General features: G+C 50.2%; 1 protein-coding gene across 2 annotated transcripts in view; it reads right to left on the bottom strand.

The window, feature by feature from the left end:
- The window catches only part of LOC122377237 (WW domain-containing oxidoreductase-like), a 28,062-nt gene extending 11,310 nt beyond the window's left edge, over positions 1–16,752 (bottom strand). Inside the window, exons 1-3 of one of the 2 annotated variants that reach the window (XM_043357269.1) lie at positions 16,564–16,752; positions 3,294–3,415; positions 2,443–2,551 (exon numbers count right to left, since the gene is read on the bottom strand). In XM_043357269.1, the coding sequence (XP_043213204.1) occupies positions 2,443–2,551; positions 3,294–3,388 (204 nt within the window). In that variant the 5' untranslated portion in view covers positions 3,389–3,415; positions 16,564–16,752. The remainder of the gene's footprint in view (positions 1–2,442; positions 2,552–3,293; positions 3,416–16,563) is intronic. The other variant, XM_043357222.1, reaches the window with a different exon arrangement.
- Positions 16,753–26,412: the final 9,660 nt, after the last annotated feature.

Here is a 26,412-nt window from a genome sequence, read left to right on the forward strand (position 1 = left end):
CAGCCTCCCTGTCCTCTCAGCAGCCTCCCTGTCCTCCCAGCAGCCTCCCTGTCCTCCCCGTCCTCCCAGCAGCCTCCTTGTCCTCCCAGCAGCCTCCCTGTCCTCCCAACAGCCTCCCTGTCCTCCCCGTCCTCCCAGCAGCCTCCCTGTCCTCCCAGCAGCCTCTCTGTTCTCCCAGCAGCCTCCCTGTCCTCTCAGCAGCCTCCCCGTTCTCCCCAGCAGCCTCCTCGTCCTCCCCAGCAGCCTCCCCGTCCTCCCCAGCAGCCTCCCTGTCCTCCCAGTCCTCCCAGCAGCCTCCCTGTCCTCCCAGTCCTCCCAGCAGCCTCCCTGTCCTCCCAGTCCTCCCAGTCCTCCTAGCGGCCTCCCTGTCCTCCCAGCGGCCTCCCTGTCCCCACAGCAGTCTCCCTGTGTTCCCAGCAGCCTCCCTGTCCTCTCAGCAGCCTCCCCGTCCTCCCAGCAGACTCCCTGTCCTCTCAGCAGCCTCCCCGTCCTCCCCAGCAGCCTCCCTGTCCTCCCAGCAGCCTCCCTGTCCTCCCAGCAGCCTCCCTGTCCTCCCAGCAGCCTCCCAGTCCTCCCAGCAGCCTCCCTGTCCTCCCAGTAGCCTCCCTGTCCTCCCAGCAGCCTCCCTGTTCTCCCACTTCCCATCAGCCTCCCTGTCCTCCCAGCAGCCTCCCTGTCCTCCCAGCAGCCTCTCTGTCCTCCCAGCAGCCTCCCTGTCCTCTCAGCAGCCTCCATGTCCTCCCAGCAGCCTCCCTGTCCTCCCTGTCCTCCCAGCAGCCTCCCTGTCCTCCCAGCAGCCTCCCTGTCCTCCCATCAGCCTCCCTGTCCTCCCAGCAGCCTCCATGTCCTCCCAGCAGCCTCCCTGTCCTCCCAGCAGCCTCCCTGTCCTCCCAGCAGCCTCCCTGTCCTCTCAGCAGCTTCCCTGTCCCAGCAGCCTCCATCCTCTCAGTCCTCCCAGCAGCCTCCCTGTCCTCCCCGTCCTCCCAGCAGCCTCTCTGTCCTCCCAGCAGCCTCCCTGTCCTCCCAGCAGCCTTCCTGTCCTCCCCGTCCTCCCAGTCCTCCCAGCAGCCTCCCCGTCCTCTCAGTAGCCTCCCCGTCCTCACAGCAGCCTCCCTGTCCTCCCAGCAGCCTCCCAGTCCTCCCAGCAGCCTCCCTGTCCTCCCAGCAGCTTCCCTGTCCTCCCAGTCCTCCCAGCAGCCTCCCTGTCCTCCCAGTAGCCTCCCTGTCCTCCCAGCAGCCTCCCTGTCCTCCCAGCAACCTCCCTGTCCTCCCAGCAGCCTCTCTGTCCTCCCAGCGGCCTCCCTGTCCTCTCAGCAGCCTCCCCGTCCTCCCCAGCAGCCTCGTCGTCCTCCCCAGCAGCCTCCCCGTCCTCCCCAGCAGCCTCCCCGTCCTCCCCAGCAGCCTCCCTGTCCTCCCAGTCCTCCTAGCAGCCTCCCTGCCCTCCCAGTCCTCCTAGCGGCCTCCCTGTCCTCCCAGCGGCCTCCCTGTCCTCCCAGCGGCCTCCCTGTCCCAACAGCAGTCTCCCTGTCCTCCCAGCAGCCTCCCTGTCCTCTCAGCTGCCTCCCCGTCTTCCCAGCAGACTCCCTGTCCTCTCAGCAGCCTCCCCGTCCTCTCCAGCAGCCTCCCTGTCCTCTCAGCAGCCTCCCTGTCCTCCCAGTAGCCTCCCTGTCCTCCCAGTAGCCTCCCTGTCCTCCCACTTCCCATCAGCCTCCCTGTCCTCCCAGCAGCCTCCCTTTCCTCCCAGCAGCCTCTCTGTCCTCCCAGCAGCCTCCCTGTCCTCTCAGCAGCCTCCATGTCCTCCCAGCAGCCTCCCAGCAGCCTCCCTGTCCTCCCTGTCCTCCCAGCAGCCTCCCTGTCCTCCCATCAGCCTCCCTGTCCTCCCAGCAGCCTCCCTGTCCTCCCAGCAGCTTCCCTGTCCTCCCAGTCCTCCAAGCAGCCTCCCTGTCTTCCCAGCAGCCTCCCTGTCCTCCCAGCAGCCTCCATGTCCTCCCAGCAGCCTCCCAGCAGCCTCCCTGTCCTCCCAGCAGCCTCCCAGTCCTCCCAGCAGCCTCCCTGTCCTCCCAGCAGCCTCCATGTCCTCCCAGCAGCCTCCCTGTCCTCCCAGCAGCCTCCATGTCCTCCCAGCAGCCTCCCTGTCCTCCCAGCAGCCTCCCTGTCCTCCCAGTAGCCTCCCTGTCCTCCCAGCAGCCTCCCTGTCCTCCCACTTCCCATCAGCCTCCCTGTCCTCCCATCAGCCTCCCTGTCCTCCCAGCAGCCTCCCTGTCCTCTCAGCAGCTTCCCTGTCCCAGCAGCCTCCCTGTCCTCCCAGCAGCCTCCCTGTCCTCCCAGCAGCCTCTGTGTCCTCCCAGCAGCCTCCCTGTCCTCCCCAGCACGCCCCACGGCGCCGTGCCCAGAGTCCCCCCCCCCCCCGCCGCGCAGTCTCGGCGCCGGGCGCGCTCCCACCTTGCCGCTGTCGTCGATGACGCGCTCCCAGCCGAAGGGCAGCTCACTGGGCACAATTTTCTTTTTGCCGGTGCGCGGGTGTCGCCACTGGGTGACCTTCTCGACATGGCTGCGGCACACGCGGACGGCGGTCACTCAGAGCGGACTGAGAGCAGTTCATATCACATTCACGACCTCACCGGTACAATACACTATATGTACAGGACAAGGCCACTCGGCTTTTAGCAAATAATCGACAGATTGCAATGAAGTCGAGTGTGAGGTAAGAGAAGTCAGCATATTCTATGTATTTCTACCTCTCTGGACAAACCAAAGCCGTAGCGTAAAGAGCTGACTCTGCAGAGGAGCAGAACAATGCAGTCTGTTTAGCAGCGCAGTAATGGACTACTGTGCTGGCCCGAGTGCTGCCCAGTCTCCCGGGCTGCCGTGGCGAGCAGCGACTCGTAGCAGAGCCGGCCGCCGACTCAGCGACTCACTGCACGGAGCAGAGCCGGCCGCCGACTCAGCGACTCACTGCACGGAGCAGAGCCGACCGCCGACTCAGCGACTCACTGCACGGAGCAGAGCCGGCCGCCGACTCACTGCACGGAGCAGAGCCGGCCGCCGACTCAGCGACTCACTGCACGGAGCCGGCCGCCGACTCAGTCAGCGACTCACTGCACGGAGCAGAGCCGGCCGCCGACTCAGCGACTCACTGCACGGAGCAGAGCCGGCCGCCGACTCGGCTACTCACTGCACGGAGCAGAGCCGACCGCCGACTCAGTCAGCGACTCACTGCACGGAGCAGAGCCGGCCGCCGACTCAGCGACTCACTGCACGGAGCAGAGCCGACCGCCGACTCGGCGACTCACTGCACGTAGTAGACGCGGCCGTCGAGGCTGACGCGCTCCTCCCAGGCCGGCGGCAGGTCGTCCTCGCTGTCCGAGTCGTAGCCGGGCGGCTGCATCGCGCCCCGAGCTGCACCGCCGCCGCGCTGAAAGGACAACAGGCGGGAGTCAGTGCCGCCCCGAGAGAGCTCCAGTTGGTAGCTGGCACGGGCGCACGCTACAGAAATGACCACAGGAAACTGTAGGCGAACAGCAGGAGCCTCGTCATTCCACCCTGTAGCTCAGAAAAGGTATCAGAATTCCCGCTGTGGTAACAGCGTGGGTCTGAGCTGCCCTAGCGCTCGATATAGGTGCGAGACTGCTGACAGGGATGGACTGCCGTTGGTGGGGGCAGCTCCAGCTGGTCACGTCCATTGAGTGCCACACACTGTGTCCAACTTTGAACCGCATGCTGAACTTTGCACCTCAATTCTCCGGTTACCCGGAATGCCGCGTTCAGACGGCATGATTCGGGACCGGCACAGCACGCTCTGCTTAGCGTGGGATACAGCTCCGCCAATCTGTCCGAGCAAATATTTTAACAATTTAAAAAGAAAACCATGAATTTGTTACCATATTTATATTGCTTTCCACCAAGGTGTGTAACAAAATGTATGAGCTTCGATATTTTTTATGGAATTGCTAAGTGTTAAACTACCAGTATAGCGCCTTCTAGGGCGACTACCGGAGCATGGATGAAGTATTCCTGGATAGCTGGACACTCCCTATTCCCCAACACTAGCGCCGGCGACCAAGCGGCCGCCCTGGTGGCGGAGCGCCGAAACATCGGTGGCGATTGCACCGTCGGCCGCCGCACCGGCGCGCGTGCTGAAAACGCGGTAATGGAGAGCGAAATTAGCGAACTTTAGCTCGTAAAACACGATTTCAGACACTTTAAACATATTCTTTAGTCCTTTCTAATAATTATTATGGCTCCATTTAGTCACTATCACATACGGAACTATTAGACACGATCCGCCCATAGCAGGCAATGCTAAACGGCGCCTGCGCCCTCGCCGTCGTGCGTGGTCAAAGGAAAATCGGTGGAGTGTCCCATCCAGGAATACCTAATCCATGACCGGAGCGAGCGAGGGGGTGGGCCTTGCACGTGCGAAATTGCAAGGGGTACCTCCAACTGACTTGTGCACGGCACCCTACTAACCGGTCTCTAGCGATGTGCCAAATGTGAGCACAATCGGCCCAGCCGTTCCCGAGATCTGAAAGCGGCACCCTGCACGTGCGCACGTGCAAAATGGGTCCCAACTGACTTTTGCACGGCACCCTTCTAACCGGTCCCTAACCCCGTACCAAATTTGAGTGCAATCGGCCCAGCCGTTCTCGAGATCTGGAATCGCCCCGTACACGTGCGCACGTGCAGCAGCACCCCAACTGTGGCACATGGATATGCATTGCCTAGTGGGTGCCTACCTAGTACCTAGTACCTACATGCCAAGCTTCAGCACAATAGGCCCAGTAGTTACCGATATTAACTCAAGAAGGGTTGGAGATAGAAGCATCAAATTATTAGCATTTGATGTGGAATTTGGTGTTTTACATGCCGATACATTTAACTTTTAAAATATATTACCTGCATCTTATTTTTCATCATTTTTCTTCACTGTCCCTCAGCAACCCAATGTGGGGTGTTAAGGAACACCTATATTATTTCAAGAAATGGTCATCAAATGCCCACCATTGGGATGTGAAAGGGCACACCATTTATTTATTGAAATGTTTTGCATATTCGGTCACAAAACAAGTCAGGTTCATTCACCACTAATGGCCTTTTCAGCCAATTACATGTAATGCAGTTTACGCTTCTGGAAAATATGCTAATTATAAGGTGAACAGAACCAAAAAGTACCCTTTTGTCATCAACAAAAAAACCGTTTTGAAGCTAGTCACTTGTCACTATGTTGCCGTCTTTGTTTTAGCCTTTTTATGATGACAGATCACATTTACCTACCTTCATCAGTCTTCATTGACCCATCATTGTAAAACAGAGTGTTAAGGGAGTTTTGAGGTGTTTTGTTATATAACTTGAGATGTGTTAGAGATAAAAGCATTAACTTGCCAGCATTTTATAGGGAACTTGGTGTTTTCCATGCCTACTGAAAGAAAACTTCAAGAAATTATATTTAGATGTTATTTTTTATTTTTTCTTCCCTGTCCCTTAGCATCCCACTTCCACCTCAAAATATGCATGTATCTGGAAAAGAGGAAGATGTCCATAAAGTTAGCGTCGTATTCGTATTCGGATTCAAATTCGAGTAATGATTTCGCTCAAAATTGGTATACAGATAGCCCAAGGCACGCTGAGGTCGAAAATGGTGACCTTTTTTTCCTAGGTCAAACCGTTTGATCTTGAGAGGTCAAAACACTGCGTACCCTGTATAATCTTTGTTTATGGTCCGATTTGAAAAATTCGCCAACCAATGTGTTCGTCTCATCAAGAGGAAGTAGCACATTAAAAACCCGAGGTCAAGGTCATAGGTTGTCGCCGCCGTAGCGGCTCCAGTGTGTTATGGCACGCGCCATTTTGCATATTTTCACGCAGTCGGAATTTCGTCGGTGCTATTGTTGTCGTGTGAATGAATTGGTTGAAATTAGAATGAGAAAATGGCGGACAATATATGTAGATTGATCGATTCGGAACAAGTTTAATTCGACTTCCGTATTATTCGGATTTTGCTTATTCGTAACTTTACCGGTCGATCGGACCGGAATCAATTCGTTCGCAACATTTTTTGGTCCTCCGGGCCGGATAACGTAATTTGTGTGTCGTCTCGTTCGCTCTAACGTAATGTTCACGAATAACGTAGCCTTTGAGCGTTATATCGTCGTTCGCTCTAACGTCATTATCGTGAATTAGATTACGTTTTTTGAGTTTCGCATCGTTCGCACTTAGCGTAATGGCCACAGATAACGTAACGTTCCGCGCATTGGATGGCTTCTAAGCTTAACAACGTATGCTCTGAATGATTGTGCTGCTCAGCATCAGCAAATAATCGACATGGATCAATCACCCGAAGCAGCAAGATTGAAGCGGATCCGAGCAAACAAGAAGTCGTGTTTGACACGCATCTGCAATCGAGCCGAGAATCTGATCGCAGTTCGAGGCAGTCGTACCATTCTCCAAGAGCTGCTCGGTGATATTGACCGTGCAATGGACACAGTGACGGACTCCAATGAGTCATACTTGCTGTTATTGACGGACGAGGAAGAGAAATCGAAGGCAAACGAATACATGATTGAAATCGAAGCACAGCGGAACAGTATCGTTCAAAAGATAATGACTTACCTTCAATCGAGATCTGACGAGGCCGCTTCTGAAGCTGGTGCAGCGTCGTCCCATCGTTCGACGGCAGCTGTGGCTCATTCACATGAGGCTGTGATTCAGGCCCGTCTGACCGCCTTGAGGAGTCGCCAGGAAGAAAAACGTCTTCAGTGCGAAAAGGAATTTAACCTGAAGATTCAGGCGGCTAGAGAAGCGGCTGAAACAGCCGAACTTGAAGCTCGACTGCGGCAAGAAGCCATTGAGTCAGGGACAGTCAACCTGGATAGGACTGATGACATCAGAGACGAAGCTGCTGTTGCCGATTGTGAAGTTGAGCATGAACGCGCGAACGTTGGTGAAAGCAACCTGAGAACAGCAGACTGGATCAGGAGGCTGAACAGTCCTGAGGCCTCACCATCTCAACAGAGAGAGACGACAGCGCGTCACACCGAGCTCCACAGCGTGCCGCGCATAGCACTGCCGAAGTTCTCGGGTGAGCCTCTGGAGTGGCCAAAGTGGATTGGACTTTTCGAGGCGCTGATTCACAAGCAACCAGGGCTGTCAAACGCAGAAAAAATCGTTCATCTACAGTCGGCAGTCACTGGTCTGGCGCAGAAAACAATCGAAGGGATGCTATACGATGGCGAGCTCTACCCGCAGGCGCTACAAGCTCTTCAAAGTCGATTCGGCAGGAGTGACGATATCGTTTTTGCACACCTGAGGGCTGTTTTCGAGAACCAGCCTCTGAAGCACCTCGACGCAGCAGCCCTAGAAATGTTTCAAGCTCGTCTCCATTCCGCGGTTACGACTCTCCAATCGCTCGGCTATCATGGTGACGTCACGAGCCGCGAGAACTTGCGACGAGCAGTCGTGAAACTGCCGATTCAACTCCGTCACGAGTGGGGAAAACGAGCAGTAGAGCTGGAGCCAAGGCAAGTCACACTGTCGGATCTGGATGACTGGCTAGCTCTACAAGTCCGGATATTGCTCAGCAGCTCAATAACTGAGCGTGAAGGAAACAGCGGCATCAGCTCAGCGGCAGACAGTCAGCGCCGACCGCCGGCGTCGCGTCAGAGGCATGGATCGAGTGCGCGTTCGGCTCTCGCCACGGTGGCCACTCAGCATGGCTCCCAGCCGGCGTGCCCCCTCTGCAATCGCCGACACGACTTGGCTCGCTGCAATGCATTTGCCCAAAAGTCGGTGTCGGAACGAGCTCGATACATCGCTGACAATGACAGATGTTTTCGCTGCTTGGAGACGGGACACATCTCGAGAAGGTGCCCGTCCACATCTGTCCAACAGTGCAGTTCTGCCGGCTGTGGAGGCAGACACCACCAGCTACTACATGGCAGCCAGCGTGTTTTCGAGCGTCGTGGAACGGAGCAGGCTGCCGCGCTCGAGCAAACCCAACAACATATGGATCCAGCAGAGCAGCACTCAACTAATCGCACGATCGGAGCCGCGCTGAATGCGACCAGAACGTCTACACTTCTTCAAGTCGTACCAGTGCGTGTGTTCGGGCCAGACGGCGAGTGCAGTGACACGCACGCACTACTGGACGCCGGAGCACAAACCTCTCTCTGCACCGATCGGCTGAGGCAGCGCCTGGGTATCATCGGAGAACGCCAGGAGCTGCAACTCAACAACGTCGAAGGGGCCGGCGAGAAGAGAACTGTGCACCGATTTGAACTGCAGGTATCGCCAATGTCGGATGGAAACGGAAGAACGGATATTACCGTACAAGAGGTATACTCCGTTCCTAAGCTGAACGTGCAGCCGCAAACAATCGACTGGAGTCGGCGACACGAGTGGCTCCATCTCTCCGATCTCGACATTCCAGACACTAGTGACAAGCCGATCGAACTACTGTTAGGCGCTAACGTCACTGAAGCAATAGTGCAGCACGAGGCACGCGTTGGTAGGCCAGGCCAGCCAGTGGCCGTTCGTACAGCCTTTGGTTGGTGTCTAAGCGGCAACATCACACAGCTGGTCTCGCCTGGTGCTCGTCACGTCATGCACATGGCACGAGTTGACTCTCGAGAAGAAGAGCTGAGCTCTCTGGTGAAGGAATGGTGGTCCACCGAGTCCTTCGGCACCAAATTCAGCGAGAACGCCGCCTCATCAGCTGAAGATAGGCGCGCGGAGAAGCTGCTCGCTGAGACGACGAAATGGCGCGGAGATAGGTACGAGACCGGTCTACTGTGGAGATCGGACGACGTCTCCATGCCAGACAACTACACAGCAGCACTGAATCGGCTTGAGAGCACGGAAAAAAGACTTCTCCGCCAACCAGGGACGGCAGCTGCATACAAAGATACCTTTCGACAGTATCTGGACAAGGGATACGCTCGAATGCTCTGCCCAGAAGAACTCGAGAGAGCAGACAAGAAACGATGGTTCCTGCCGCACCATGCAGTGGTCAACCAAAACAAGCCAGGAAAGATCCGTGTGGTATTCGATGCTGCAGCCAGCTACAGAGGAACCTCTCTGAACAGTCAGCTTCTCACTGGCCCTGACTTCCTTCAGACGATTCCCGGCGTTCTTCTGAGATTCAGGGAGCAGCAAGTCGGCGTTTCGGCCGACATCGAACAGATGTACCATCAGGTGGCGGCAGTGAAGGACGATCAACCGGCACTCAGCTTTCTTTGGCGAGATTTGGACACCACCCGGCCTCCTGATGTGTACCAAATGGACCGTATTATCTTTGGAGCCCGGTGCTCACCGGCTTCGGCATCGTATGCTCTTCGCAAGACCGCCAATGACATGGCGGCTGACACTGACTCGGACAGAGCGGCGACAGAAGCGGTCCTCTGCAACTTCTATATGGACGACTTCCTCAGCTCGGAGCCAAACAGCGACTCGGCTATTTCTAGCCTCACAGCAGTGACAGCACTCGTATCTCGAGGAGGCTTCAGACTCACCAAATGGCTCAGCAATGCTCGTGACGTCCTCGCCGCTGTGCCAGAGTCCGAGCGTACGCCATCAGCGGCAGATCTGACCGTGCAGCTGCCGACAGAACGCATCCTCGGTTTGCTGTGGGACGCAGAGACTGACCTGCTAAGGCTGCATGTTCATCACCGAACTGTGCCTCCTACAAAACGGGGTATCCTTCAGATGGCTGCCTCCATCTACGATCCACTCGGATTCGCCTCTCCATTCACTCTTCTCGCAAGAATCGTGATGCAGAAGCTGTGGGCACTGAAACTCGACTGGGACTGTGAGCTCACAGGAACGACGGCGGAGGAATGGACTCGTTGGACGGGAGAACTGGCGTGCCTAGAAGCACTCACAGTTCCTCGGAGCTTCAAAGCATGCGACTCACCTGCACGTGATCGGCAGCTTCACATATTTTGTGATGCTTCCGAGCTCGCCTTCGGGGCCGTGGCCTACCTCAGAGAGACATCGGCTGACGGCACTGTGTCTGTCTCTTTCGTCATGAGCAAGACTCGAGTCGCTCCATTAAAGAAGATGACTATCGTTCGGCTTGAAACTCAAGCGGCTGTGCTAGCCGTTCGACTGGCAGACGCCATCAGAAGAGAACTGAAGCTCGCAATTGATGGAGTCAACTTTTGGAGCGACAGTATGGTGGTTCTCCAATACATCAACAACGAAAGCAGACGCTTCCACACGTTCATCGCCAACCGAATAGCGGAGATTCGCCAAGGCTCAGAACCATCGCGGTGGCGGCATGTCCCAGGATACCTAAACCCGGCGGACGACTGCTCGCGGGGTCTGCCGGCTTCTCAGTTGACACCGGATAGCCGCTGGATTCAAGGACCTGCCTTCCTTCGCCAGCCGCCGGATCAATGGCCTTCAGAGGTTCGCCAAAAGGCCATAAACGATGGTGATCCCGAGGTCAGGGTCGTGAATCTCACCTCCACTGATCTCAGCACAGGGATTGTTCTCCCTGACCCCAGCAGATTCTCAAGCTGGACTCGCTACAAACGCTCCGTCGCCTGGCTGATGCGGTTTCTCTGCAACTTCGTGGCCAGACACGGCTCTCAAGAAGAGCAAGAATGGCGCCGTGCTGGCACGCTCTCGGTGACAGAGTTGAACGATGCAGAAAACCTTATTCTGCGCAAGATGCAAAATGATCAGTATCATCAGGAACTGATCGACCTGAAGAACGGCAGATCGGTCTCTAGCAAGAGTAGTCTGCTGGGACTCTCACCCTGGCTGGATGAAGACGGTGTCATTCGGGTCGGTGGTCGGCTCCTCAACGCACCACTCCCAGCCACGGCTCGCCATCCAGTGATCCTGTCTCGCAGCAGTGAGGTGACTCGATTAGTAGTCATGCACTTCCACAGCCAGCTTCTGCACGCTGGCGCCGAACACGTCATCAATGAAGCCAGACAGCTGTACTGGATCCCCAGGGCACGGGCGACAGTGCGGAAGATCCTGTCAGCCTGCCCGCTCTGTCGACGAAGACGAGCCCAGCCTCAAACGACAAGAATGGCTGCGCTTCCGAAAGCGCGCTTAGCTGTGACACACCCATTCTGCAACGTCGGGATCGATTACTTCGGCCCGATACTCACCAAAGTAGGCAGGAAGACGGAGAAGCGATACTGTCTGCTGGTGACATGTATGTCTACCAGAGCAGTCCACCTCGAAATATCGACATCTTTAAGCACCGAATCGTTCCTCATGGCCTTCCAGCGTTTCGTCGCTCGTCGCGGTAGGCCAGCATCGGTGTACTCGGATAACGGAACCAACTTCCGCCGAGGGGAAGCTGAACTCCGACGTCTTCTAACCGACCTAAATCAAGGCTGCATCAGTGATCGGCTCGCCCAAGACAACATCCGCTGGTTTTTCAATCCTCCCACCGCATGCCATATGGGAGGTATTTGGGAGCGAATGGTAGCAACCGTGAAACGAGCACTCCGAGTAGTCCTTGGAAACTTCATCGTTCATGAAGAAGCTCTACTGACCGCTACCGCAGAAGTAGAGGCAGTCATCAACAGTCGACCTTTGACGCACGTCAGCTCAGAGGCCAGTGACTTTGAAGCGCTCACTCCCAGTCGCATCCTTCTCGGCAGACCGGCGTGTCTCCTGCCGTCTCAGCTCAGTGACTCATCACGAATGAATGTCAGGAGTCACTGGTGGCAAGCACAAGCCATAGCCACACAGTTCTGGCGAAGATGGCTCAGGGAATACGTCCCCAACCTCGTTCAGCGCACCAAATGGACGTCAGACGTTCGGAACCTGCGCGCCGGAGACTTGGTGCTGCTAGCCGGCGACGACACGCCAAAGGGATTGTGGCCGCTGGCTCGAGTCGCTCAGGTGTACCCTGGACCCGATGGTCGTGTCCGTTCTGTGGATATAGTGACCGCTAGAGGACGTCTCCGCCGTCCTGCTAGCAAAGTGTGTCTCCTCGAGGGGAGTGATGATGATGGTGATTAGTGGTGCAACTGCGCTCTGCCCAGTGTGTGTATCGATGGGCATGGTGCCAAGGGTGACGGCGGGTCACTCTTGGGGGGGGGGAGGATGTCGCCGCCGTAGCGGCTCCAGTGTGTTATGGCACGCGCCATTTTGCATATTTTCACGCAGTCGGAATTTCGTCGGTGCTATTGTTGTCGTGTGAATGAATTGGTTGAAATTAGAATGAGAAAATGGCGGACAATATATGTAGATTGATCGATTCGGAACAAGTTTAATTCGACTTCCGTATTATTCGGATTTTGCTTATTCGTAACTTTACCGGTCGATCGGACCGGAATCAATTCGTTCGCAACATAGGTTAAGGCCAAGGTCACTTTAAAACGCCGTACCCTACAAAATCTCCATTTATTGGAGATATTGGAAAATTTCGGCCACCACTGTGTTCGTCTAATCGAGAAGCAATAGCATATTTAAAAAAAAATCCGAGGTCAAGGTAATAGGTCAAGGTCAAGGTCACGCGCCGGGTCGGTGCTCCGCGACATCCGCGCCGGGCCGGGGGGGGGGGGGTGTCTGAACACCCCCTCGTCTAACTCAGCTCCTGGGCCACGTAGCGACACGCAGTGAGCGGCATTCGAAAGAGCGTCAAAAATAATGACGGAAACACTTCGGTCATTTTTTTGGTCAGGTCAAAGGTCAGGTCTCCAGAGGTCATCAAAGGTAAAATAATGACTATTTCAACATTTTGGAAACTGCCAACGGCTATCTCGGGAACCGATAGCGCTACAGCGCCGCGGAAAAGCGCATTCGATACCTAGCCCTTTTACAGACCTTTCTGAGTATTGTTCTCAGATTTGACCTCAGGTCAACGGTTTAGCCTCCAGAGGGCAAAAACTGTAAAAAAGCAGTTTTCACGAAAATGGTTTTTCGTCAATAACTTTTCACTCAAGAGAGCCACGACCAATGTTGGAAATAAGACCCTTTGCTGGTCCCCGTCGGGTTCAAAAGATTTTGTTCTCCTCTACAAATGTATAATCCCCGGCACCTGAAATCTTCTAAATTTCTCAGCCTTTGTGATAAAAACTGCTATTATTACACCTAAATATGCAGAAATAGCATCGAGAGGAACACATTTTAACGGCTATTACATTTAGCAGGTCAAACATTTGATTTTCCTGTTGGCTATTGTAAACGCTGGCCGGTTCTCTGAATCGATTTTATTATCCGGGACCAGGACCGAAAACGACAATTCCAACATTGCCGTGGCCATTACTTTTGGCAGCATCTTGTTCATATCGTCGAGACGCGTCGAATGACGTATTTGTAGACCTTGAAAGGTCATTTTGAAAATTTGACCTCAGCTCAGTTCAAGGTCATGACCTGACCGGAAAGCGTCATGTTCCATATCAGTCGATCCGTATCGTCGAGCTGAATACATCTGACGTTTTTTCATCGCTCTAGCACGTCTTTATCAAAAGTTATAGCCAACAAACTGCTGGTGACCGTTCATGACCTGAGATGACCTCAGGGGCACACAGAGGGGTCACAGGTGCATTTTTCCGATTCAGTGTGTCATGTTTACCTATGAACCAATGTTTGAGAGGGTTTTGAACACCATTCGTCCAAAATAGGCGCATTTCAATTTTCTCCCATTGACTTATAAAGGAGAGGTCGCAAAATTGACCTGACCTTAGGTCACCGATATCGAAATTCTGAGATATACATTTTGTAGGCACATACTGTTACTCTTATCAATCGCTGAAAGTTTCAAGGCGATCGTTAAGTCGGTGTAGCTATGACGAGGATTGAAACTTTTTTTCTGAGGTGAGGTCCCTTGACCTGACCTGGTGACCTGACCTTGAGAGCCCTGGGTCTGAAATTTTCACAACATGTGTGGAAAAGATGCATGAACAGGTGCGCCAAAAACGGCACAAAAACCGCAGGGGGGGGGGGTTGTTCAAACACCAAACAAGGTCTTTTTAAAAGTCGCCGTACCCTATTGCCCCATTGACCTCATTTTTTACGTGCTATTGCTTCTCGATGAGACGAATACAGTGGTGACCGAAATTTTCACATATCTCCAAAAATGAACATCTTATAGGGTACGGCGACTTTTCAAGTGACCTTGACCTTCACCTATGACCTTGACATCGGGTTTTTTAATGTGCTATACTTCCTCTCGATGAAACGAACACACTGGTGGGCGAATTGTTTTCTCAAATCGGACCATAAACAAAGATTCTACAGGGTACGCACTGTTTTGACCTCTCAAGGTCAATACGGTTTGACCCAGGGAAAAAGTCACCATTTTCGAACTCAGCGTGCCATGGCTATCTGTATACCAATTTTGAGCGAAATCATTACTCCAATTGGAATCCAAATATTTACGTTTAAAGTGACCTTGACCTTTGACCTCGACCTCAGAGTTTTTGAATGTGCTACTGCTCCTCGATGAGACGAACACAGTGGTGGCCGAAATTTTCCAATATCTAAAAAAAATGAAGATTTTATAGGGTACGGCGTCTTTTAAAGTGACCTTGACCTTGACCTATGACCTTGACCTCGGGTTTTTTAATGTGCTTCTTCTTCTTGATGAGACGAACACACTGGGGGCGAATTTTTCCAATCGGACCATAAACAAAGAGTCTACAGTGCTTTGACCTGTCAAGGTCAAACGGTTTGACCTAGGAAAAAAAGGTCACCATTTTCTAACTCCGGGCTATCTGTATACCATTTCTGAGCGAAATCATTACTCGATTTTGAATCTGAATATGAATATGACGCTAACTTTATGGACATAAGAGGAAGAGGGTGATGAATGAATGGTTGGATTTGTATAAATTTTTCAGGAAACATGTGCAATACATGTGACAATACACCAATGCATTCATTTTCCCTGTACACCCACTAGTTTCTGTGGTACACACAGGGTTTCGGAGATGTTTAAATTTTGTGAAAATGTACATGATTTTCAAAACCATTTTTGAACCAACTTATTTGCCTGAAAAAAACATGTCATTTTGTCCTACAGTCAAGAACAAAACAGTGTCAGCTAGTCTACCACACTCAAGTTTTTATTCAAGCTTATCAAATTAGGAAGCCCGCCCGAAGGAACTTAATATGACTCAAAGTTTTTCTCACGCAACTGTCCCTTAGCACCCCGCTGTCCCTTAACAGTTAACACCCTGTTTTACGGTAGTCCACTGTCCAATACTTGGTAGAAGGATGAACTGAACAGCAGCAACAATACAATGCGAGTTGAAATGTTATTATTGATGGAATTTTGTATGTTAAAGCAAAATACCACTTCAAGCATGAGGTTTCGAACTGTAATAGAGGTTTTGTCACCTTAGCTGAGCAGACTGGTGATTGATTGATTCACCTTTTTGGATTGATTCAATCATTGATTCATTTGATTTTCTTTTGATTCAATCACAGTTTGAGTCCTTCAAAAAATTGGTGAATCGATTCCTTTTGATTCAGAGAATCGAAATCAAGAATCAAAGAATCAAAAAGACAATCAAAATCCAAAAAAGGAATAAATCATGTTTGATTCAGCCAAAAAGTTATTGAACAATTTTTCTTTTTTAAATTCCCTGATTCAGGGACAGCACCTATTGAATTTGTTGTGCTCTTTCTCAGTCGGGGAAACTATGGCAAAATCTGCTATTTTTAGCAGTCTGCTATTTTTGACAGAAATCTGCCAAAAATGGGTACGCATGTGACGTCATCATACCCAAATATAGCAGATTTAGGTACGGCCCCATACAAAAGCAGATCTACACCCTAATTGAAGCAAATGCGCATCAACTGCCTGGCAGATTCATGATGAGAATAGTGCTGAGCTGAGAGTGATCTCTGCTATTTTTGTTCAGATCCAACTATTTTCAAATTCATTATTTGAAAATAGTCGGATCTGAACAAAAATATCAGAGGATATTCTCAGCACTATTCTTATCATGAATCTGCCAGGCATTTGATGCGCATTTGCTTCAATTAGGGTGCAGAACTGCTTTTGTATGGGGCCGTACCCAAATCTGCTATATTTGGGTACGTTGACGTCACATGCGTACCCATTTTTAGCAGATTTCTGTTAAAATTAGCAGACTGCTTAAGATAGCAGATTTTACCATAGTTTCCCCGACTGTTCTGTTGTCATGCAATTATCATCACATTTTTTTATAACTTGAGCTCGAATGTTTGAATGGACGGATTGACAGAGCTGGAACTCACGCTAAGCAGAGCTTGTATGGTCAGTAGTGACAGTAGTGTTAGCATTTGTTGAGTAACCTCATTTTTTAAAGTTCATAAATCTTTTTTTATTCAATCAACCCTTATTTCCAATGCCTTTGATTCAATCATGGCTTGTGCATCGAACCATCCTGACGCTGAATCAAAGCTTTTTGATTCAACAAATTGTGTTTGATTTAATCCAATTGATTTAATCACGGGTGAATCAAACACCAGTTTGGAGCCGAGACCAGCACAATTCTGAAGTTTTAACACCCCAACGCGACGGGCAACGATCACACTTGACAGTTGACACTATCCAAAGATATATCAATTTTAGTTCCGAAATCAGTCCCTTGTGAAAGTACTTACCCTTAAAACCAGATTACTCCCTGATAGCGAAAACCAAAGCCCTAAATTGAAATGTAAAAACTTTCAGTGGACCCAGAGTTCACCCTGGAGTTTGAGGTTTTTTTGGCCGGAAAGAACTTGCGGATATTTTGAAACAGATGCGTCATATCTGGCTGCAAATTGAAGCTAAAACGCAGACGCAGACCAAGCAACGCAGACATCGAAGGACAACACTATTCGGCCGGGGGACTATTAAAGCATCCAAGAGCGCAGCATCCAAAATACGCAACAACCAAAACCGCAGCATCCAGTGATCAAAACCTCCAAATAACATCCAAAATCGGCCCTTTTGGGACACGGACGTATAAATAAACTGGACCCGCAACCACCTCCATTCAGGTGAAGCGACAAGGCGCCATTTTACGTTGCCAAAAAACCGTGCTCTGGAAGGTCATCGAGCCAATACAATTGGAATTGTGTCTAAACGGATGATCGGATCGAGATGCTGGTGGTACCGTTCGACAGGTAATACCTTGAGGCAGGTGATGATGCATGTCACAGGTCACCCGGTGTCACATGGCGCGTGCCACGTGCCGACAAACTTACAAAGGGCAAAAATCTTTAAGCGACGCTTCAAATCAAACGAAGCGTGGCACAGGTGCCAAACTCACAGGTCACATGTCCCAGTGTTCGACCACTAACATATGGTATGCTCGGCATCAGGGGGTGCGGAATGCACGCGCTAGTGGCGAAAAACATGTTTTGAGGAGGCATCCTCCGATTCCGGAAAACCTTGACCTAGGCACACCAAATTTGGCACACTGACACTACTGGACATGCGCTTTAAGGTGCTGTACAAATAGGCGTGCTGGGGTACACGGTGCACGTGCTGTGCACGTGCAAACCTTTTGATGTTGCACTCTGTGTCACATATGCGGGTAGGGCGGGTAGCGCTGGCAAGCTCAAAGTGCCAAATTTACACAGGCCATCCCAGAATGCATTCCAGCATAATTATTGAGCATATCCATCTCCTGGTGGACCCCAAAGGTGCGCTCTGCACGTGCAAAAAATTGTCCGCGCCGGGCGGTGGGGATGCTTGGACATCCCATGTGGATTTACGTAAATATCTCGAAAACGGCGTTGTGTAGCGCCGCCGTTTTTGGCACACCTTTTCATACATCTTTTTCACACATGCTGCGTAACTTTCAGACAGGTCACTCAAGGTTAGGTCACCAGGTTACGTCCAAGTGGCCTTACCTTAGGAAAAGTTATAATACCCGTCATAGCTACATAGACTAAACAATCGGTTTAAAACGTGCAGCGATTGATAAGATCAACAGTATATACTTAGAGTACCTACCTCTACCTCGAAATTTCAATATCACTGACCTAGGGTTCTGTTGATTTTGCGACCTCAGACCACCAGCACGGCAAATCATTTATTTTGTCAAATTTGGGCTTCTAAACTTTTTGCTACCCAGCAACGCAAATTTGCGCCTCAATCGCTGGCCAGCGCAGCATAGCATAGGCATCTTTGTTATCTACGTTGTTTGCGCCTGCAGTAATACTGTACCGCAATAACCATTATCTTCATCTTTCACCCATAGATGGCAGTAGCAAAGCGCCTGCATCTATGCTGTGCCGCAGTCTCTTACCATACGAGCTGAGCATTGAGCAAGCAAGTGATATTGAAATTACGAGGTAGAGGTACTCTACGCATATACTGTTGCTCTTATCAATCGCTGCACGTTTTAAACCGATTGTTCAGTCTGTGTAGCTATGACGGGCACTATAACTTTTCCTAAGGTAAGGTCACTTGGACGTAACCTGATGACCTAACCTTGAGTGACCTAAGTCTGAAAATTACGCAGCATGTGTGGAAAAGATGCATGAAAAGGTGTGCCAAAAACGGCGGCGCTACACAACGCCGTTCTCGAGATATTTACATAAATCCACATAGTGTCCAAGCATACCCACCGCCCGGCGCGGATAATTTTTTGCACGTGCAGAGCGCACCTTTGGGGGCCACCAAGGAGATGGATATGCTCAATAACTATGCTGGGATGCATTCTGGGTGGCCTGTGTAAATTTGGCACTTTGAGCTTGCCAGCGCTACCCGCCCTACCCGCATATGTGACACAGAGTGCAACATCAAAAGGTTTGCACGTGCACAGCACGTGCACCGTGTACCCCAGCACGCCTATTTGTACAGCACCTTAAAGCGCATGTCCAGTAGTGTCAGTGAGCCAAATTTGGTGTGCCTAGGTCAAGGTTTTCCGGAATCGGAGGATGCCTCCTCAAAACATGTTTTTCGCCACTAGCGCGTGCATTCCGCACCCCCTGATGCCGAGCATACCAAATGTTAGTGGTCGAACACTGGGACATGTGACCTGTGAGTTTGGCACCTGTGCCGCCCTTCGTTTGATTTGAAGCGTCGCTTAAAGGTTTTTGCCCTTTGTAAGTTTGTCGGCACGTGGCACGCGCCATGTGACACCGGGTGACCTGTGACATGCATCATCACCTGCCTCAAGGCATTACCCGTCGAACGGTACCACCAGCATCTCGATCCGATCATCCGTTTGGACACAATTCCACTTGTATTGGCTCGATTACCTTTCACGGCACGGTTTTTTGGCAACGTAAAATGGCGCCTTGTCGGCTTCAGTATCTTCCATAGGAGGTCCATTGGGATTGTCAGTCCAGTTTATTTATACGTCCGTGTTTTGGGAGCATTCAGAGCATCCAAGAGCGAAACATCCAAGGATGCAGAATCCAAAACCGTATCATCCAAAATGCCAGCACGAGAATATCTGAGAATCGTATCATCCAAAGACGGTTCATCCAAGAGCGAAACATCCAAGCATGCAACATCCAGAATCGTATCATCCAAAACAATACAGAAAAGATGGATCCACTCAAGAGACTCAGTAGCGCCACCTGGCATATTTGTTATAAACTATTAGTTTTAGGCTCGCTTGACAGGTGGCGAATGCGTCGTGTTTAGCGGCACATCTTCACGATGTGACGTCACTAGGTAATATGACGCCACTAGATATTATACAGTGGATCCCGCTTATATTTATTAACAACCAGAGCCGACTGCCGGTGGCTGCTCTGTGCTCCCGCCGCCGCCGCCGCCGCCGCCACTCTGTCTCCCGCCAAATAGCAGGAAAGCGCGGGAACCAAAAGCGCGCCAAATCGGCGCGCCGCGTGCTAGCTCTTCGCTCGCTAGGTGCAGCTGCACTTGGCGCCGGCTGCGCGCCGCATGGCAACTCGTTGCTCGGCCGGTACAGATGCACTTAACAAAGCAATGAATTGCGGACAGAGCTGTTAGCTGTTGGCGCCTGGTGGCATTACCGAAAGGTTAGGAGGTCGATGGAATTTGGTTTGATGGATAACTTTACTAGAAGTTATTCGTTGAGGCTGCAGGCAGGGGCGTCGCCACGGATTTTTGACTGGGGGGGGGGGGGGACGATCGACAGAGGTGAAATCTTAAAAAACATAAACAACACGGCCAGGCAACCGTGTTTGGGACAAGACGGCCAGTTAACTTATCAAGCTAACAGGGTATCAACATTTTATACATCACGCAAGGTATGTCATAAAAATAAAAAAGAGCTTATTATGCCGGGCTTCCCCCGGCTTCCCCACTGTAGGGTAAGGTGCCTAATTAGCGACCCTTTCCTATTTGCGAGTTGCGACCTACCTCCCTACAGAAAAGCTGGGAAGATAAATCGGGGTAAAAACAATGTCAAAAGGTCTGCCATACTTTGGTTATCAAACTAAATTATTTTCCGGTTGTTGGTGCTTCTGGTGGAACGTTTTAGGGGAGTTGCGATAAAAATGGCCAGTTTCTTATCCAAAACGTGTGCATTTGGACCCTATCTGATGAAAAGCGATGCACACTAAGATAATGCACCTTTTTTATTCTAAATCGACAATCCTTTTCCAATTGATTGCCGTTTTCCCGTAGTGAATCTTGTTACTGAATCTTGTTACTGAATGAAGGATTCGAGGAGGCAATTTGGTGCAAAATTCACCTGGGCAGAACTGAGGAACTGCTGGTAGGTGTATGTTACAGGTCTCCTTCTAGCTCTATGGAGAACAATGCAAAACTCAATATGCTTATTGAGAAATCCATTGGAACTGGAGCTAGGAACGTGCTTATCATGGGAGATTTTAACTTCCCGCAGATCCAGTGGCAGAATGGGTATGTTGAAGGTGCAGAGGAGTCAGAGGCAACACACTTCTTCGAAGCCACACAAAATGCCTTTTTGAGCCAGCATGTTGATGTTGAGACCAGATTTAGAGAAGGATGTGTGGCATCGAGACTTGACCTGATATTCACCAACAGAGAGCATCTGGTTGATGAGTTGGAGGCTGGTCAGCCTCTCGGGAAAAGCGATCATGTGGTCCTGACATGGAATTGTATGTACAATGAAGATAAAAAAGAAAAGCTCAAGCAAACAAAGGCAGCTGAAAGGCGCGACTACAGGAGAGCCGACTATGCTGGAATGCTGGGTAGCCTCAGAAATGTCGACTGGAACGCGCTGGAAATAATGAGCGTTGAAGAGACCTGGAGCTGCATAAAGGAGAAAATCAATGAGAGCATTTTGATGTATGTGCCATGCATCAAAACTAAAGAGAGGCGTACAAAAACAAGATGGTGGAATAGAACACTTACTAAAGAAGTAAGGAATAAACATAGATTGTGGAAGAAATATGTACAGACTAGATCAGCAGAAGACCATGCAAAGTATGCTCAACAAAGAAATAGGACAACTAAGGCTATCCGTGATGCACGACATGCCTATGAGAACAATCTGGCGAGAAACCTGAAATCCGATCCACGGAAGCTGTACAGGTACATTAGATCGCAGCAGAGAGTGAAAGCTAGAGTGGGTCCGCTGATGACTAGCTCAGGTAAGCTGACCTCCAATGACAGTGAAGTTGCTGAAGAGCTTAACAGTTTTTTCAAGTCAGTGTTCGTCTCAGAGGATGCAAGTAATGTGCCCGACTTTACCAGGGAAACAGATAATATGCCAGTACTGCAGGATATTGATATTGATGTCATGGATGTGAAGAAGGAACTTGATATACTTCAAATGGACAAAGCACAAGGCCCTGATGGAATCCCAACAAACATTCTTAAATGTTGTTCAGATGCTCTGGCATGGCCGTTAACAATTCTGTTTAAGAAGTCCCTCAGTGCAGGGGAGATACCGCATGACTGGAAGAGTGCTACAGTGATACCACTTTTCAAGAAGGGTAAAAAGTCATCTCCCAGTAGGGGAGAGCGGGGAGAGTTGTATCATGTCCAAGTTGTATCAGGGCGAATTGTGCCAAACTTATCCAATGGATGGCGCTCGCGACACGACCAGCCGACGAGGTTTTCCGGGCGCCATCTTTCCCTGTTCTGTCTTGTGGCTGAGTGGACGCGTCTCTAGGTGAGAGCCGATTTTATGTTTTTTTAATGTCATTCTAAAAAAATAAGTTGCAAGAAAATGTGTGTTCTGGGCATTTAGATGTGCACGAATTTGAAAGATCTCCGTAGCGGTGGTGAGGGTAGGTTCTAAGGCTGCGTGAGTGAAAACGGATTTCTCCAGCTGTCCGCTGTTTTTTTAGCACGAGGATGTTTTTTCCAAGATGGCGGCTAGGTACATGTTGTATCAGAGCCGGGTGGGGTATGTTGTAACATGTATGTATGTATGTATGTATGGGTATGTTGCTTTTGATCGCGAAAGCTAAGCCCTGGCTCGCGTTTGTAGGTAGCTAGTCAATACTCGTTCCATTTCGGCACAATGTGTTAGCTTCTTTGCTCTTAACGGGCCACTTTTGCGTCTAGTCTGTTGATGTTTCGTTCGGATTGCATTGACCTAAGTTTGGTCTGATAAAGTGAAGCCTTTGAGCATACCTATACATTGCATTAACCCCATTTAATGTTGTTGTTATGTTCAAAACCAGTAGCAAGCACACTCCCTGAAACGTGAAATAGTGATACAAATTACCCCACCATGTGATACAACTCACCCAAGCCATGGGGCAAGTTGTATCAAAAACATTGTTCTATTCGGGAGACCGTAGAAGAAAAACTGGTAGAGGTAGCGGAAAAGTTACTTTGCACAAAAAAGCAGAAGAATCAAGGAAGGGGATAGTATGGAAATAATGAGTTTATCACGGATAGTTACGAGGTTATGGGTCTCGGAGTAAAAACTGATACAACCCACCCCACTCTCCCCTAACTACAGGCCTATTAGTTTGACGAGCCAAACAGGAAAGGTTATGGAGAGGATAATCAAGAAACGCATCATGCAGCATATAGTGGAAGCTGGATCGCTATCAGTACACCAGCATGGTTTTGTACCCAGGCGATCCTGCCAGACCAATCTACTCGAAACTTTTGAGGAGTGGACTAAGATGCAAGATGAGGGCGAAGGAATGGATGTGATTTATTTGGATTACAGTAAAGCCTTCGATACTGTACCACACAAACGGCTTATCAAGAAGCTGGCTGGTTACAACATATCCGGAAATGTCTTGAAGTGGATAAGTGAGTTCCTTCATAACAGAACGCAAAGGGTTTTTGTCCAGAATTGTTATTCCGAATGGGCTGAAATTACAAGTGGCGTTCCCCAAGGTTCGGTGCTGGGGCCTGTTTTGTTTGCCCTGTATGTAAATGAGCTCCCCGACCTGGTGAAAAGCACAATGAAAATGTATGCGGATGACTCGAAGCTGTTTGGAAAGGCATCAACTGAAGCAGACGCATTGCAAATACAAGAAGACTTGGATGTTTTGTCAAAATGGTCGGAGAAATGGTTGCTCAAATTTAATGTAAGTAAGTGCAAAGTTATGCACTGCGGCCGGCAAAATCCAATGGTAAAGTATTACATGAAGCAAACAAATGGTGGTAACATGGAGATTGAAGCAACTGAATTGGAGAAGGACCTGGGAGTTTTCGTGTCCAATACTTTAACGGCCTCTGTCAACTGCGCAAGGGTGGCTAACAAGGCTATGGGAGCCTTGAGGCTGCTGCGGATATCATTTGACAGATTAACAGTTGAAAATTTCAAGCCATTATTCACAACTTAGGTATATCAGACCTCACTTGGAACATTGTTTACAAGCAACAGGGCCATACATGAAGAGAGACCTAAAGATGCTGGAAAAGACGCAAAGAAGGGCTACAAAGCTTGTGCAAGGACTACGGGACAAAACATATGAAGAAAGGTTGAAAATTTTGCAGCTCATCAGTATTGAGGAAAGGTACAGGCGTGGAGATATGATAGAAACCTACAAGATGTTGACAGGAAAAACCAATGTGGATCCGAATCAATTCTTTGTCAAGGAGCAAGGTCACATGACTAGAGGGCACTGTTTGAAGCTCAAAGTGAACCGAGTAAAGACCAAAGTAAGGGCAAAATTCTTCTCAAACAGAGTGGTCCCTCTCTGGAACAGCCTCCCATCAGAAGTGGTAGAGGCAGAAACAACAAACGCTTTCAAGAACCGGCTCGATAAGTTGAAATATGGGTACCAGTGACGCTATCCTATCTGTCTGATTCCTGATCATTACCTAGTCTCCAAGTACTTACGATGTGGGCACTGAATAGCCTGCCTAAATCAGCCCACTATCCCTAATCTAATCTAATCTAATCTAATCTACTGTGCACTGCATGGTAGTCAAAAATGTGTCGCAACCCATATTTCCTATTTGCGCCCAACACGGTCGCAAATAGCTCAAGAAGGGAAAGAAAGGAAACAGACAGAAATTAAAATGAGGTGTTGCTGAAGTTTGCGATGTGTGGCGGGTGATACCAACTGTCGTCACCGACTGCAGGGGTGCCGATGCCGAATCCAGGGCGGGCCTCGAATATCATGCGAGATAGCCCGCGATATATGGGTTTTCGCCTTATTTTTGCCTTTGGTGCATCACGTGATCAGTTTTCACCTTCATAAAGGTGTTGGACAAACGCTCCTGTTCCAATGATTGAGTGCTTTGCGTATAAGTTGCCTGTTTGGAACCATATTGCAAATTTGCAGGCGTCGCATTTTTTTGCCATTTTTATTATGGGAAAACCCATAGACTTAATAGCGACCCTCACCGTGGTCGCTAATCGGGACGAGTTCCCTATTAACGTTTTTGCAATGGTTTGCCAAAATGCTTAGTGCAAATAAATTAGTGGATATTGGTGCAGAAAATGAATGGATTTTAATAGCAAAATGTACGATCTCTTCGAAGATCAAGCCAGTAATACAGTGGCACCCATAGAGCGTGAGCAATGACGGTTCAAATTAAGGGGGTCGCTAATTAGGCACCTTACCCTACAGATCCGTATGTATTCTGAGTTCTCTCATCTAAGAAAAATGATTTAGTTAAGAAACTAAGCTCTTGGGAGCGATTACCGCAGCTGAATGTTTTGCATCGAAATTGGCCGAACATGACGTCACCCTGACGTTATTTCCGGTTGACCTATGAGAAGCGAATAAATTTTCATTGGAACACGAGGTGTCAAAGTGATGGAGCCGAAGGTTCAAGGTAGTAGGTACTGCAAATTTCGTGTGCATGGATACGCCCAGTCGTTTAGAAGATGTTGCAGAAAAGCGAGGGGAGTTCTCTGTAGAGTCCCCCCCCCCCCAACCCCAGCGCGGGTTAATGGCAGCCGACCGATTACCTGTACCTACATTTGCAGCCCGATAATTCAACTTAGTACGGTTACAGGCAAAGCCTCTGGGCTTCAATCATTATCGTCGCCACGGGGATGGGGGGGGGGGGGCAGGCGGGGTAGCTTCCCCGCCCAAGCTCCAACCGTTTTAGCTTAATCGTTTTGAACTCGTTAGACATAAAATTTGTACCATCCTTTTTCCGTCGAGATGGTTCGAAATATGTATTTGATAGACCTCGGTAGTCGGTAGGTCACTTTCACTATTTGACCCACGTCAAGGTCAGGTCTTGTCTTGACCCAAGCAGGTCTTTTTGCACCTAGCGATCGACATGTCATGACAGTTTGGTACCACACTATTTACTAGTTTTAAGCACCATTATATCGTGGAAAAACTACTTTTTACCATATTTGACCTCAGATGACCTATCCATTTCAGTAGGCCCTTAGAAATTGGCGGGGCCAGCTGGGATAAATGGCTTTTAGGTACCGGTGCGGGGCCCTCAGACTTCGGCCCCAAGAGACCTAAGGGGGCTGGGGCCCTTAACTAGAGCCGGCGAGAGCCTTTCGATACTGGCCCATGGGGCCCTGAGATAACCTGCAAGATAACACCCGCACGTACAGCCCACCGCTAAAGTAATGTGTGGTTTTACCAATCTCAACGGATGGCTTTGACCGACGATTTTTAAATGCGGACTGATTGAAAAGAAAACGTCAATAGACAAAGTTGTAGCTGCAAGGGTGAAGATACATGTAAGCTACATTTAAAGTCTCGTTGCAGTCTGGCTAATCGTTCCTAGGCTTCAGAAGCAGAACATACCCATGACTGAAACCACACATTACTTCTGCTGTGGACTGTACCTGTTTAGGACTTAAAGTTCCGGTGCGGGGCCATCAGGCTCGGGCTGGGGCCCTCGAGCATCGGGCTGAGACAAGCAAGCGCCTGCGAGAGCCCTTATTAGCCCGCATGAGCCCGCAATGAAATGTGGATGTGCAAAAATTAGTGTTTGCAGTTTGCACACCTTGGGACTTTCAACGTCTGCAATTGCACATGCCCTGCCTCCCCCCCCCCTCGCCGGAATCCGCAGCCCCATAATCCAAAGTGTTTTAAAAAATATAATTATTCTGTATGATAAAATATCAACATCAGCGCAAAAGATCTTTTTTTTATAAATTTAGCTCGAATGTTTGAATGGACGGATTGACAGAGCCG

Source organism: Amphibalanus amphitrite, unplaced genomic scaffold, assembly GCF_019059575.1.
Source record: "Amphibalanus amphitrite isolate SeventyFive unplaced genomic scaffold, NRLGWU_Aamphi_draft 000004F_arrow, whole genome shotgun sequence".
NCBI lineage: Eukaryota > Metazoa > Arthropoda > Thecostraca > Balanomorpha > Balanidae > Amphibalanus > Amphibalanus amphitrite.